The following is a 13,460-nucleotide window of genomic DNA, read 5'->3' on the forward strand; positions in this document are numbered from 1 at the left end:
TATTTATACACTTTACTGGTTTTGCTTCTCTAGAGAACCCAGCCTAAGACAGTCTGTTTCATTTTTTTGCAGGTGGATATCAAGTTTTGCCAGCACCATTTATTAAAGAGACTGTTTCTGTACCACTGAATGGACTTTTGACCTCTTGTCGAAAATCAGTTGTCCATAGATGGCTAGGTTTAATTTTGAGTTCTCAATTCTGTTCCACTGGTCTATACATCTATTGTTGAACCAATACCAGACTGTTTTGATTACAGTGACTGTATAGTATGTTTTCATATTGGGGAGTGTAAGGCCCCCTGCTTTACTCTTTTTCTTCTATATTGCTTACCTATTCAGGACTTCTTTTCTTTCCATATGAAGTTAATCATTAGGTTTTCCATTTCAGTAAAGAATGTTGTTGGGATTTGAATTGAGATTGCATTGTATCTATAGATCACTTTAGGCAGAATTAACATTTTCACTATGAGTCTTCTAATCCTTGAACATGGGATGTTTTTCCATTTTTGTAGGTCTCTTTTAGTCTCCTATAGTAGTGTTTTATAATTTTCAATGTATAAGTCTTTTACGTCCCTAGTTTGGTCAATTCCTAAGTATTTTATTGATTTGGGGGCTATTATAAATGGTATTGTTTTGTGGATTTCTTTTTTGGAGTACTCTTTGTTAACGTAGAGTAACCTGACTGATTTTTGTGTGTTGATCTTGTACCCTGCAACACTGCTAAATTCTACTATTTGTTCCAGCAGTTTTCTTGTGAAGTATTTAGGGTTTTCTCTATATAGGATCATATCATCTGCAAATACAGATAATTTTACTTCTTCCTTCCCAATTTGGATACCTTTTGCTTCTCTTTCTTGTCTTATTGCTCTGGCTAGGACTTCTAGTACAATGTTACGTAAGAGTAGTGACAATGGGCATCCTTATCTCATTCCTATCCTCAAAGGGAAGGCTCTCAGCCTTTCTCCACTAAGTATAATGTTGGCTGTTGGTTTTGCATACATGCCCTTAACTACGTTGAGAAATGTCCCTTCTTTTCCTATTCTGCTGAGAGTTTTTATCAGAAAAGGTGTTGAATTTTATCAAATGCCTTTTCTACATCAATTGATATGATCATGTGGTTCTTTTACGTAGTTTCATTTGTGTGGTAGATTACATTCAGGGATTTTCTAATGTTGAACCACTCCTGTAATCCTGCTATGGATCACCCTTGATCATGATGTATGATTGTTTTTGATACGTTTCTTAAGTCTGTTGGCCAGAGTTTTGTTGAAAATTTTTGCATCTATGTTCATAAGGGATATTGGTCTGTAATTTTCTTTTGATGTGATGTCTTTGCCTGGTTTAGGTTTCAGAATTACGCTGGCTTCATAAAAAGAGTTTGGTAGTGCTCCTTCCTCTTCTATGTTTTTGAAAAAATTGGGTAGGATTGGTGTCAACTCTTCTCTGAATGTGTGGTAGAATTCTCCAGTGTAGCCATCTGGTTCTGTGCTTATTTGTTGGCAATTTTTTATGACATCTTCTCTCTCTTCTTTTGTGATGGGTCTGTTTAAATTTTCTACCTCTGTTTGTCTTAGTTTGGATAGGTAGTATGTTTCTAGCAATTTGTCCATTTCATCTAGGTTTTCAAATTTGTTGGATGGAGTACAATTTTTTGTGGTAATCAGTTATGATCTTCTTTATCTCTGTCAGATTGGTTATAATGTCACCAATTTCATTTAATTTGGTTATTTGCCTCTTCTGGCTTTTTGTCGATCTAGTCAGTGGTTTGTCTCTTTTACTGATCCATTCAAATAACCAACTTCTGGTTTTGTTGGCTCTATTTTTCTTTTTTTTCCCTGCCATTGATCTATGTTATTTCCTTTTTTTCTGGTAGCTTTTGGCTTCTTTTGCTCTTCTTTTTCTGTTTGTTCAAGTTGTTGGTTTAAGTTAACGATTTTGGATCTTTCTTTTTTAATGCAGGCATTTATTGCTATGAATTTCCCTCTGAGTACTACTTTTGCTGTGTCCCAAAGGTTTTGATACATTCTGTTTTCATATTCGTTTTATTCTAGGAATTTTTTAATTTCACGTTTGATTTCTTTTATGAGCCAATAGTTTTTTAATAGTGTACTATTTAGTTTCCATGTATTTATTTATTTTTCCCTATTTTTCCAGTTTTTGATTTCTAGCTTCATATCATTATGGTCAGGAGATGCTTTGTATGATTTCAATCTTTTAAAATTTGTTGAGACTTGTTATGTGTCCTAGCATATGGTCTATTCTTGAAAATGATCCATGTGCATTGAAGAAGAATGTATCTTGTGATGCTGGGTGGAGTGTTCTGTATATGTCCATTAGGTCCGACTGGCTTACAGTTTTATTTAAATTCTCAATGTTCTTAGTGATCTTCTTTTTAGATGTTCAATCTAGAACTGTAAGCAGTGTGTTGAAGTCCCCTCATATTATTGTGGTATTGTTCCTTTCTCCTTTCATATTACTCAGTGTTTCATGTATATTGGTGCATTGCTGTTAGGTGCATATATATTTATGTTAGTCTTCTTGCTGGATTTACCCTTTCACTATTATGTAATGTAGTTATCTCTTATAATAGATTTTGATTTAAAGTCTATTTTGTCTGATATCAGTATGACCACCACTGTTCTTTGTTTACTAGTTGCATGGAATCTTCTACTCCATCATTTTTTTTTTTAGTCTTTTTGTGTCTTTTATGCCTAAGGTGAGTTTCTTGTAGACAGCAAAAGGATAATTTTTAATTTAATCCATCCTGCCACTCTGCTTTTTGCATGGGATGTTTAGATAATTTACATTTAAGGTGATTACTAAAAACAAACTGTCTACCTCACTCATTTTGCTATTCTTTTTTTTTTTTTTTGAGTGTTTTGTATCATCTTAGTTATTTTATTCTGATTTTTCTGTTTTTGTTTGTATTTGGCTGCTTCTTGTGATAAGCCTTTTTGCTTTCTTTCTCTTTCTTCTGAAATTTTTTTCTTGGTAATTTCTTAGTGGTTACCACATATATTATATGACACAACTTACAACTGCAACAATGTTTAACATATGAATAACAGTTAACATACAACTTATTCCTGATATTCTCCTCCCTCCCCCATTTCTGCTGGTATGTCTCCATTAATGTCAATATACAACCTATACTCGATAAGTTTACTTTGTGCTTATGTCTTATCAATTTCATGTTATATTGTTTGTAGGATTTAATTATTGAGTTTATACACTGAAAATATCATATACTTGGTTCTTATGATTTCCTGCGTTGTTGTGTTTTTTGGAGATCTCTCTCTCTCTTATTTGTTATTTACTTATTTTCCCTCATGTACAGACATGAGTATTTATTTAATGCTCTTGTCTTTCCATTTGGATTACTACATTGAGTAATACTTGCAAAGCTGGAATGGTCGTGGCAAATTTCCAGAGCTTCTGTTTGTTTGGGAATGTCTTAATTCCTCCCTCCATTTCTGAATGACAACTTTGCTGAGTAAAGAATTCTTGGTTGGCAATTGTTTTCATTCAGTATTTTATTTATGTCGCTCCATTGTTTTCTGGCCTCTAGGGTTTCTGGAGAGAAATCCGCACCAATTTTTACAAAGATCCTTGGTATCTTATATTGCATTTCTCTCGTGCTGCTTTCAGAATCTTCTCCTTGTCTTTGGTTTTCAAGAATTTTATTAGGACATGGCACAGAGTTGATCTTTTTGTGTCTCTTCTGACTGGGGTTCATGAAGCTTCTTGTATTTGCAGCCTTGGTTCTCTGTTCAGGTCTGGGAAATTTTCTGATTATCTCTTGGAAAATTGTTTTATGCCTTTATTACTGTCATGGTGCTTTGGGATTCCAAGAATTCTAATGTTGGATTTCCTAATGGAATCCCATATTTGCTTTTGGGTGTTTTCACTTTTCTTTGTTCTTTTCTCTTATTTCTCTTGAGACTTGATAAATTCAGTTATTTTGTCTTCTAGTTCATTTTATTCTATCTTCTGACTTTATTGTTAAGTGTTTCTCTTGCTTTTTCTAATTAAGTTGCTTTGTTCTTCAGTCTCACTAGTTCTCTTTTTTTTTTTTTTTTTTTTTGATGTTTTCAATTTTCTTGTTCAGTCTCTCCTTTTGTTCCTCCATTTGTTTCCTGATCTCTGCTAGTTTCTTTTCTGTGTGCTTTTTGCTTTCTTTAGACACATTTAGCACCAGAGTCTGAAAATCACCAATTCTTTGTAATAGTTTGGCCTCCACAGGAGAAATTTCCTCTTCTTCATGTTTTGCTTTTGACTGATCATTTTTCTCATGTTATTTTGTGTGTTTTACTTTTGTTGTTGTTGTTGTTGAACCTGTGCTATTTTGCTATCTTCTCTTTTTTATTGAAATTTTATACTCTGATTATTCTGGAAAAATGTTCTGGTTTGTCGGCCTGGTGGTATAGTGGCCAAGTGCTCAGCTGCCAACCAAAAAGTCAGGGCCTGTTCCCACCAGCCACTCTGCAGGAGAAATATGTGGCAGCCTGCCTCTGCAAAGACTCATAGCCCTAGGAACTCAATGGGGCAGCTCCACTCCCCCTCACTGGGTCTCTACCAAGCAGAATCAACCCAGCAGTGGTGGGCTAGGTATCTTCTCCTGAGAATCACTAGATAGCACTCTTATCCTTAGGTTTTTTTTTTTTTTTTTCAGTGTTGATCCAGGAGTCCTGAATGCTTGATCTCTGGAATTCAATACACGTGCATGGGAGAGGGGGTTTTAGCTGGTTGTAGACACTGACGTCAGCGGTGAGGTTCAACTTTCCTGTGGCGAAAGTACGTGACTCTCTATGTCTTTCTCTCACGGGTGCCCGTGCACGGGCTCTCCCACGGTGTCCCACTGTGGGCAGGGAGCGAGCTGTTTCTCTTTGTGTTGTCCATCAGTCTGAAGTATTCCCTTCACTCTGCTGACCTTGCAGTTCCTCCTGGTCCTAGTGTCCATCCATCTCTGGCCTCAGCATGATTCAATAGCACTCTCTCACAGTACCACGGTCTCCCTTCGTCCCCTCTCAATTGCGCAGCATGTGAATCACTATGGCCAATTTGTACCACCTTAAAAAATTGGACTACAGTTTCCTCATATTTGCTCCCTCTCTGTGTTGCTTTTATGCGGTGTTGCCCAGCACTGTCCCAAAATGGCCATGATGAGTGAGAGCTCACAGTGTCAGCAGGTAGGTTCTCCCAGTGTCTGTGTCATTCCCAGTCCTACTCTCCCCCACTTCTGGATTCGTCCTGACTTTCCAACACCTCAGCTGCCATCCGGAGTTCTGAGATCTCAGTCTATGCTTCCTTTTATTCATTGTTAGGGATTAGTTGCTGGGGGAGTAAATGGGAGTGTCCACTCACTTCGCCATCTTGCTCCGCCCCTTCCAGGGATCTTAAAAGTATATTAAAAACCAAACCCACTGCCCTTGAGCCGATTCCAATTCATAGTGACCCTATATGACAGAGTAGAAGTGACTCGTAGGGTTTCCATGGCTGTAAATCTTTACAGAAGCAGACTGGAACATCTTTCTACTGCTGACAGGCTGATGGGTTCAAAATGCTGAACTTTCAGTTAGCTGCGGAGTATTTAATCACCGTGCCACCAGGGTTCCTCTAAATGATTTGAGGATGTGAAAAATGTGCATGTAGAGTGAAAGGTGTTAGTCAGCAGCTAATAAAATTTGAGGGCAGGTACTGAGGTTAATTTGTTTTTGTAGTCTCAGATTCTAGTGTACCATGTGTAGCAAAGATGCTCTATGAATATATGTTGAATGAAGAATAAATATAGATTCCACTTGGCATTGAAAAATTAAAGAGAAAAGCTAATTCAAGATATTTAGACCTGGCCTAAAGTAAAAACAGATCTAGAACAGAGACTGATGCCCCATTTTGCCCTTCTATAATATAGGCATATTCTTTGCCATTGGCAAGACCTCATAATACCGCTATCTTACGACAATACAGACTACAAAGAATTAGTGTTATATTTTTGCCCATATCAAATACTATTTTTCAAGCAATAACTTGTTTCCCAATTTGTACTGAGGACACATAAAGCAAATTAAGGGTTGCCTTTCCCTTAATCACATTAAAACAAGACACTGCAAAGTCTCAAGAAAGGTGTTAAGTATCTGGGGTTTGGGGAAAATCAAATATTATGAAAATGATTTCTAATTACATGATTTTAAAAAATTTCTACTTCAATATCATGAATTAAAAATGATTTCTTTATGATATTTTGGTTTGGGATACTGCCTGTAGGAAAGTTTATTCATATATATACACACACACATACACTCATAAAATTTAGTAATTTAGGGATTGTTTATTAAATTCCATATTTTAAAAAATGAGAAAACCTAGGTGCAAAGAAGCTTTGTGTCCTTCTCAAGGTCACAGAATTGATACACAACAGAATCAAGACTGTCTTTTGATTCTAGGCCATTTCAAGGCCTTAGAAGAGAAATGTTGCCTTGGAACGATGATGACACTTGAATAAGAAAAGAGAGCAGACAAGCTTCAGCACATTCAAATATTCAGAAATAAGTGGCATTATGTCATTGCACAAATCTGAACGCTCTTTATAATTTTTCAACCATTTTTTTCTCAAGGGTAAGTGTTTTGCAGATTGTTCCCATTTTAAATTAAAAATAAAACAAGGGAAAGACAGAAAGGAAGGAAGGAAGCAAAGCAAGAAAGCAGGCAGAAGACAGGAAGAGATTAATTATAATCATGCTACTTAACATAATAATTTTATGCAAGTCAACAAATATTTCTAGAAATTTACTGTAATTGTGTTTAATAAAACATAGATGTTTGGACAAAGACATTGCACAAATAACTGCTGCTAAAATCCTGAATATACTCAAGTCAATATTTCACATCCAACTATAAAGCTTTCAACTAGAGTTAAACCATTATAAACGTGATCTCATCCAACCTTGTGTGTGGTTGTTTTTAATGCTGAGGTAATGAAAACTTTAGCTCCACAAGGACCTAACTGTTACACACACAAGGATTGTCTCTCTGGAACTATAAATGTTGGTGACAGAAGGCAGGTCTTGTTAAGCAGGAAATCATGTGCAATAATTACCTAGGCATGTAAAGGACTCTCTCGGCCACCACAAAACCCACCCTGAAGAAGAGATTGCTGGCTGGAATGAACGGGAAAACCAGGAACAACAAGCCCACTAAAACTTCCTTGTGCTCCAGTCTCTGAAACATACAATAGTGAAGGACAAATTAATTTTTGTTTCATTGTACTTCAGACAGCATTTCACCATCTCTCTCATTTCCAAGTTTTCATGGAAGGAATGAATAAATTAGACCAATATAAACCTTTTGATCACTGTGCTGAAGTTAACAGAGAAAGCCCCCAGGCTAAAACCTCTGGCATGTCAGAACATTCATATGTACCTCTGACACACATTTGCCACCCAGAAATATCTGGTATTTGCACAATAAAATCGGAGACCATCACAGTTTGTTCTAGGCCGGCCTGGCAGCATCGCTGCTTCTTGGCTCTGGCCGCTTTCAGAATCCCTGTGCCCCCAGGCGTCTAGTTTCCAGGGAGCAATCAGGTGGATTCAAAAACTCACACTAAGGCTTCAAGGAGAATTTAATTACTGTCCTCTCAGAAATGTTGTTGTTAGTTGCCGTTGAGTAGATTAGGATTCAAGGAGACCTCCTGTACGCAGAGTAGAACTGTTCCATAGGGAATCAAAAACAAAAACAAAAAAACCAAACCCATTGCCCTCAAGTCCATTCCAACTCATAGCAACCCTATAGGACAGGGTAGAACTGCCCCATAGAGTTTCCAAGTTGCAGCTGGTGGATTCGAACTGCTGACCTTTTAGCTAGCAGCCGAGCTCTTAACCACTACGTCACCAGGATGGACTGCATTTAAACAAAACAAAACAAAAAAGGTCACTAAGAGAAGCAAACTTAGTATAAAGGAAATTAAATGCTAATGGTAAAGTTCTGGGCACCAGTGAGGGAGAATTTGAGCCAGAGTTTCTTGGTACCTCTCAAATTAAGCTAGTAAAGCAACTATGTATTCCACAAAAATTTTTGGAATTAAAAACCATTACAATAATTCATTAAATTGATAAACCACCATTCTATGATATTGTATATTAATCTAAAAAGATTTTTTTGTCACACAATTAATAGAAAAAAATGTCTGTTTACTACTAATAACATGTTGTAATGGACACCGTAAAGTAGGAGTTTGTATTTCCATGCCAGTATACAGTATAGATGCATTGGAAGACAGGCTTATTTAAAACAGACCTTAATGTATAAAATGGTACTATTTTTCATTTTTAAAATAAAATTTAACAAAAAAATCAAATAGAGCTTTCCATATTACAATTTTTAATGTCTCCTATGAACACTTAAAATAACCTATTATTAATAACTATAAAAGAATACAGAATTTCAAAAATAGAAATAACACTACCTAATACAAACAACAAATACTTTAAAAATACAAAGTAAAGGATTTTAAACATCTTAGGATATTTTCACCTAGAGTTTATGAAAATCTTTGTTTTACCCGATGCTGTTGAGTCGATGGTTAAGAGCTTGGCTGCTAACCAAAAGGTTGGCAGTTTGAATCCAGCCGCTTCTTGGCAACCCTATCAGGCAGTTCTACTCTGTCCTATAGGGTCACTATGAGACAACATAATAGAGTAATAAAATTTCTGAGAGCAACTCTACATGAACAAATGTGCTTTAGACTGTTTCCCTTAAATAATTAATGGTTCTATAAGTAATGACTTCATTTTTTACTTAAAGAAACCATTCTCTTTAGATTAAAAGGAGAAAAATAGCTTGTATAACAAGTCTTCAAGTCAAATGGATACAGTAAGATGTTATCTCCATGACCCACTAAAATTGAAAAATAAAGCAAAAAAAGGAACACATTTGTTTTACTTAAAAGCTGCATGCTATCTTTGAAACTTAGATTATACTTTGGACTTAAAAAGTGTCTTTCAGTTCAAGAACTTAAAATACTTAGGAAAAGAAACACTTTTGTAAGAATCCTGTGATATCAAGAACAAGTACTTCTCGCTAAAGTTGAAAATAAATCCCAGAGAGTGTAAGTGTCTTGACGAGCGTTACACATTAACTCCGAACCTACTGTTGAGTAGCAGGTTGATGTTCTCTTTTATAGATGCACTTCTATTTTTGAGAAAGAGTTGAATACTTCTTTTTCTTTTCAAAAGCTGAAATACATCTTACAAACATGTTTTCCCAAGGAAATTTCTAAAGAGAATTTAATATGCCCTATTTATTAATCCTATATAAAGTTGAGTGCAGGTGTAAACAGAACTCAGACAGAGCCATTATCCATATCTTGATAGTGTTTTATCCAATCAGCTGCCTTCCTGCCTCTTATCGAGGCTATTAGAGAACAGCTCTCACCAGGGATCTGAAACAGGCATCGACTTCACACCTCCAAGAGTCCACCGTCCTGTCTGACCAAAGGCCACCTTCCTCACTGTGATAAGACTTTTATGTCCTTTTCTCAACAGAACGCCGACTGCTTAAATAGCTACTCATAAGGAAAAACCAAAAAAACCAAACCCGTTGCCTTCAAGTTGACTCTGACTCATAGCAACCCTATAGGACAGAGTAGAACTGCCCTATAGGGTTTCCAACGAGTGGTTGGTAGATTTGAACTGCCGACCTTTTGGTTAGCAGCCAAGCTCTTAACCATTACACCAGGGTTCCACTCAGGTGGAAGGAACCTTCATTTTTGAGGTGGGTGTCAAGTAACAGCAGAAGCCAACCTCCCTGCTTCTTCCTCCACGGTCAAGTTCAGGAGCCCCTAAGAGGACAGGATCCCTGAGCAGTCACTGCTGCTGGGGACTCAGAGACAGGAAGAAGAGTTCAGGAGCTCTCAGCCTCCCTCAGTAGATGGAATGCCAATTTAAAAATCATAACACCATGGGTTCATTGAGTTCTCTCCCACGCTGGAAGCACAGTGTTTATTCCTTCACGGTAATCACCCCAGTTATAATGACATTCTTATATCTGCATGTTGACTGTGTTCAACAGCTGTCTTCCCCACTAGACTGTAAGCTCCACCAGGGCAGGGAGCTGCTCAGTTGTGTTCACTGCTGCATAACTCATGCTTAGACTGGAGCCTAGTACAATAAATCAATAAATTAATAAACATACCAGGCGAGAGAAAATACTATGTGGCAGAAGGGGTGGGGGGGGGGGTACACAGGACTTCATGGTGGAGGTGACAATCTAGATTTGAAAAAAATGCTTACAAAGCAGAAAAGGTGTGTGTGTGGGGGAAGAATCACAGCAAGAGGCATTCCAGACAGAAGGTACAAATGTACAAGGCAGGGAACAGACTAGACATGTGGGCAGGAGACAGATCATGAGGATCTTGCATGCCCTACTGTGGAGTTGACCTTCAACTAGAGGCAGTGGGGGCACTACTAAAGGATCCCACACACCAGAAAGAAAAGTCTTGGATCAGGAGTCAAGATTCCCAAACTCAAGTCCTCAATCTACCATTAGTACCTATTAGTCTCCATAGGCAAGCTCATTAGCCCTTCTGCCGTCAGAGATAAGTGAGGCTCAGAGATCAGTATGGCTGGGTCATTACCCATATTTCTGAGCTCTGAAAGGCCATGTTACTCAAGTTGTGAGCTGTAAGCTTAGAGGGCACCAGATACTATCAGGTGTTTTTCTTTGTTTTTAAAATATTCATTTGAAGACTATGGCAGAGTGCCCAAGCTCAGGGAAGTTTTATTATTTTATTTTGAGAAAAATAATATTCATGCCTAATTCTTCATCCTCGATTAAATTGTTCTCAATACCCCTTTCCCTCCCTCCTTTCAGTCAAGAGAGATTTGAAATATTCAAGGACATGTTTCTTTAAACTGCAAGCTGATCTGCCAAGCAGAAAGTTGTGAAGAAATAATATGTCATGGACATGGCTGAATTTCCTTGAATGAGAAAGACCAGGAGGTAACCCAGTTTTGGATCCTGTGCATCACAGATGTGATACAATTGGCTAGATAATTTACAGCTTATTTTAGCCTAACAGATTCAGATGAAACTCAAATAAAATATGTGGAAAAAAAGAGGAAATTTGTGGCATTTTCCAAAGTATACACAGTCCATTCAATTGTAGGGAAACAGGTCAATGGAAACGTTTCTACTAGGCAGGCAAGAAACATGAGTTAAAAAAAAACAAAACTAATAATATATCTATTAACAATATATATTATCTGTCTGATTAACTGGGTGACGTTAGACAAATTAATTTACGTCTCTGAGCTTCAATTTGATGATCAGTAACAAAGGAACAGGTATTGTTACCTACCTATCTGTAGGAAAAATGGTGTGACAGATTCCCTATGATAGATATTAGGTTTGATTTTTCTTTTCTGACTTAGGAGGATACAGAGAAGTATCCCCCTGGGCTGCAAAGAGATAAAAATCACCTCTTAACACCCCCGTGAAGGTGCTCAGAGAAGCACTTGGCCACCAGTGGTACAGTCACGTACCTGGCCAAGCAGTTAAGGGAAGAACAGCGGCTTTTCTCAGAAACACAAATTACTTCAGAGGAAATCCAGCCCCAGAACCCAAGTGCGGTCTGGTAGTTTCTGGTTTATCCCTTTCTCTTCTTACATCCAGTTTACCTTTCAAAGCACAGGTCAAAGACGGGAACACATACACAAACACATACACACACACACAAACATACACCTGTACACTGTGCCAGCAGTGTGGGGATGACTCTGCATGTGCCCCACACAATGCAGACAACACCCACTGCAGGCTCTTCTCTTTCCAGAGAGCCAGAGAATAGGCCTCATTATAGTAATTATAATCATCATCACTATTATATTTTTTCTCACTCTAAACAGGTTTCAGATAAATGTTTGTGTTTAAGGCATGACTGTATTCTCCTAATTCTACACATTGCTCAGTTATATTTCAATCCTATGGATTTATTTGGCAGCACCGGGCATTAGTTGTCTGCATGCAGTTTATCAATCTTCGGAAAAGCTGACGGCAGAAAAGCTCCTCCCTTCAGCCCTGGGATTAAGGCACTGCCAAGCTGATAACTGGCATGGCTGACTGTCTGCATATTAAGACCATCCTTATAGTATCTGTTTATGTGTCTACCTCCTCCATTAGACACTGAATTCCTTGATGGGAGTCACCATCTTATATTCAGAATTTTTATTTAGATAGTTAGCATATACATAATAGGCATTCAAAAATATAAATGCAATAGTAAAGATATACATATACAGCCTTACTCACTGATCTTTACTATTGCATTTACTTTACTATCTTTACTATACACACACACATACACACACACACATACATAGTAAGAATGGTATGGGGGCAGTGTCTAACCTCCTTTAACTTCACAATGGGAAGGGAAAATCAAGATCAACAGCCCAAGGTTGAGTCCTATGAAGTGGAGGTCAAGCATACCTCCTCTTTCTGCCATCTTTACCAATTCTGATACCAACCGCCCCTCCCACGGCACTCTCTACTTCTCTGCTGGGTTCGATAATTCATTGCATTGGTCACACAGAACTCACAGACAACACTCATGATTATGGGGTTTATTAGGGAAGTAACAGGCTCAGGAACACTCAGGATACAGTTCTTCGATCAGGACAGCCTCTTTCCAGCCGTGCTCACAGGCACACCTCTCCCTGGCCCTTGGCCTCTACCCAAAGGCACTCAGCTTTCTCTCTCTGTGGGGCAGGAAGCCTACTGCACCATCTCCTGCTGCTGGGTCTCTATGCTCCTTCTTGCCACCTTCAGGGTTACAGCTCACTCTCTGCCTCCTGGGTTCAGGAGTTTCTCAGCACAGGGATCCTGGGTCCCAAAGACATGCTGGCTCCTGGCTGTTCTTCCTTGGTGTTGGTGGGATCCTCTCTCTCTTCCGCCTCTGAGATGGCTCACCTGAAGCCCAGTGGGATGGAAAAACTGGCCAATCCCCTTCGTGGGCCACAATTACCCTATCACACAGTCCCACCTGATCAGTGGAGTGGGAGTTACAAGACCATGGCTAGAAAGCCCCCACAAAAGCAATCTACGGCATCACACACACATTGTTGCTGTTGTGTGCCATCAAGCTGATTCTGACTCACAGTGACCTCATGTGACAGAGTAGAACTGCCCCATAGGGTTCTCTAAAGCTGTAATCTTTACAGGAACAGATCACCAGGTCTTTCTCCCACTGAGCTGCCGGTAAGTTTGATCCACCAAGCTTTCAGTTAGCAGAGAGTGCCTAACCACTGCACCACCAGGGCTATGTATGTGTGTGTGTATCTCTCTCTATCAATCAACCAATCAATCACTGGGATTCTCAAGCACTTGCATAACCATCTTAGTGTCCTCTCACTCAGGAGACCTTTTACTTTTGCTGACTCTCTGAAATGCAATGTTAGGGGTTG

At 38.4% G+C, this 13,460-nt stretch overlaps 1 protein-coding gene across 1 annotated transcript in view; it reads right to left on the minus strand.

The window, feature by feature from the left end:
• TMTC1 (transmembrane O-mannosyltransferase targeting cadherins 1) overlaps positions 1-13,460 on the minus strand; it is a 342,295-nt gene that overhangs the window by 120,278 nt on the left and 208,557 nt on the right. The window contains exon 8 of the mRNA XM_023738067.1: positions 7,097-7,218. Coding sequence (XP_023593835.1) covers positions 7,097-7,218 — 122 coding nt within the window. The remainder of the gene's footprint in view (positions 1-7,096; positions 7,219-13,460) is intronic.

Source organism: Trichechus manatus, unplaced genomic scaffold (assembly GCF_000243295.1).
Source record: "Trichechus manatus latirostris isolate Lorelei unplaced genomic scaffold, TriManLat1.0 scaffold00112, whole genome shotgun sequence".
Taxonomy (NCBI): Eukaryota; Metazoa; Chordata; class Mammalia; order Sirenia; family Trichechidae; genus Trichechus; species Trichechus manatus.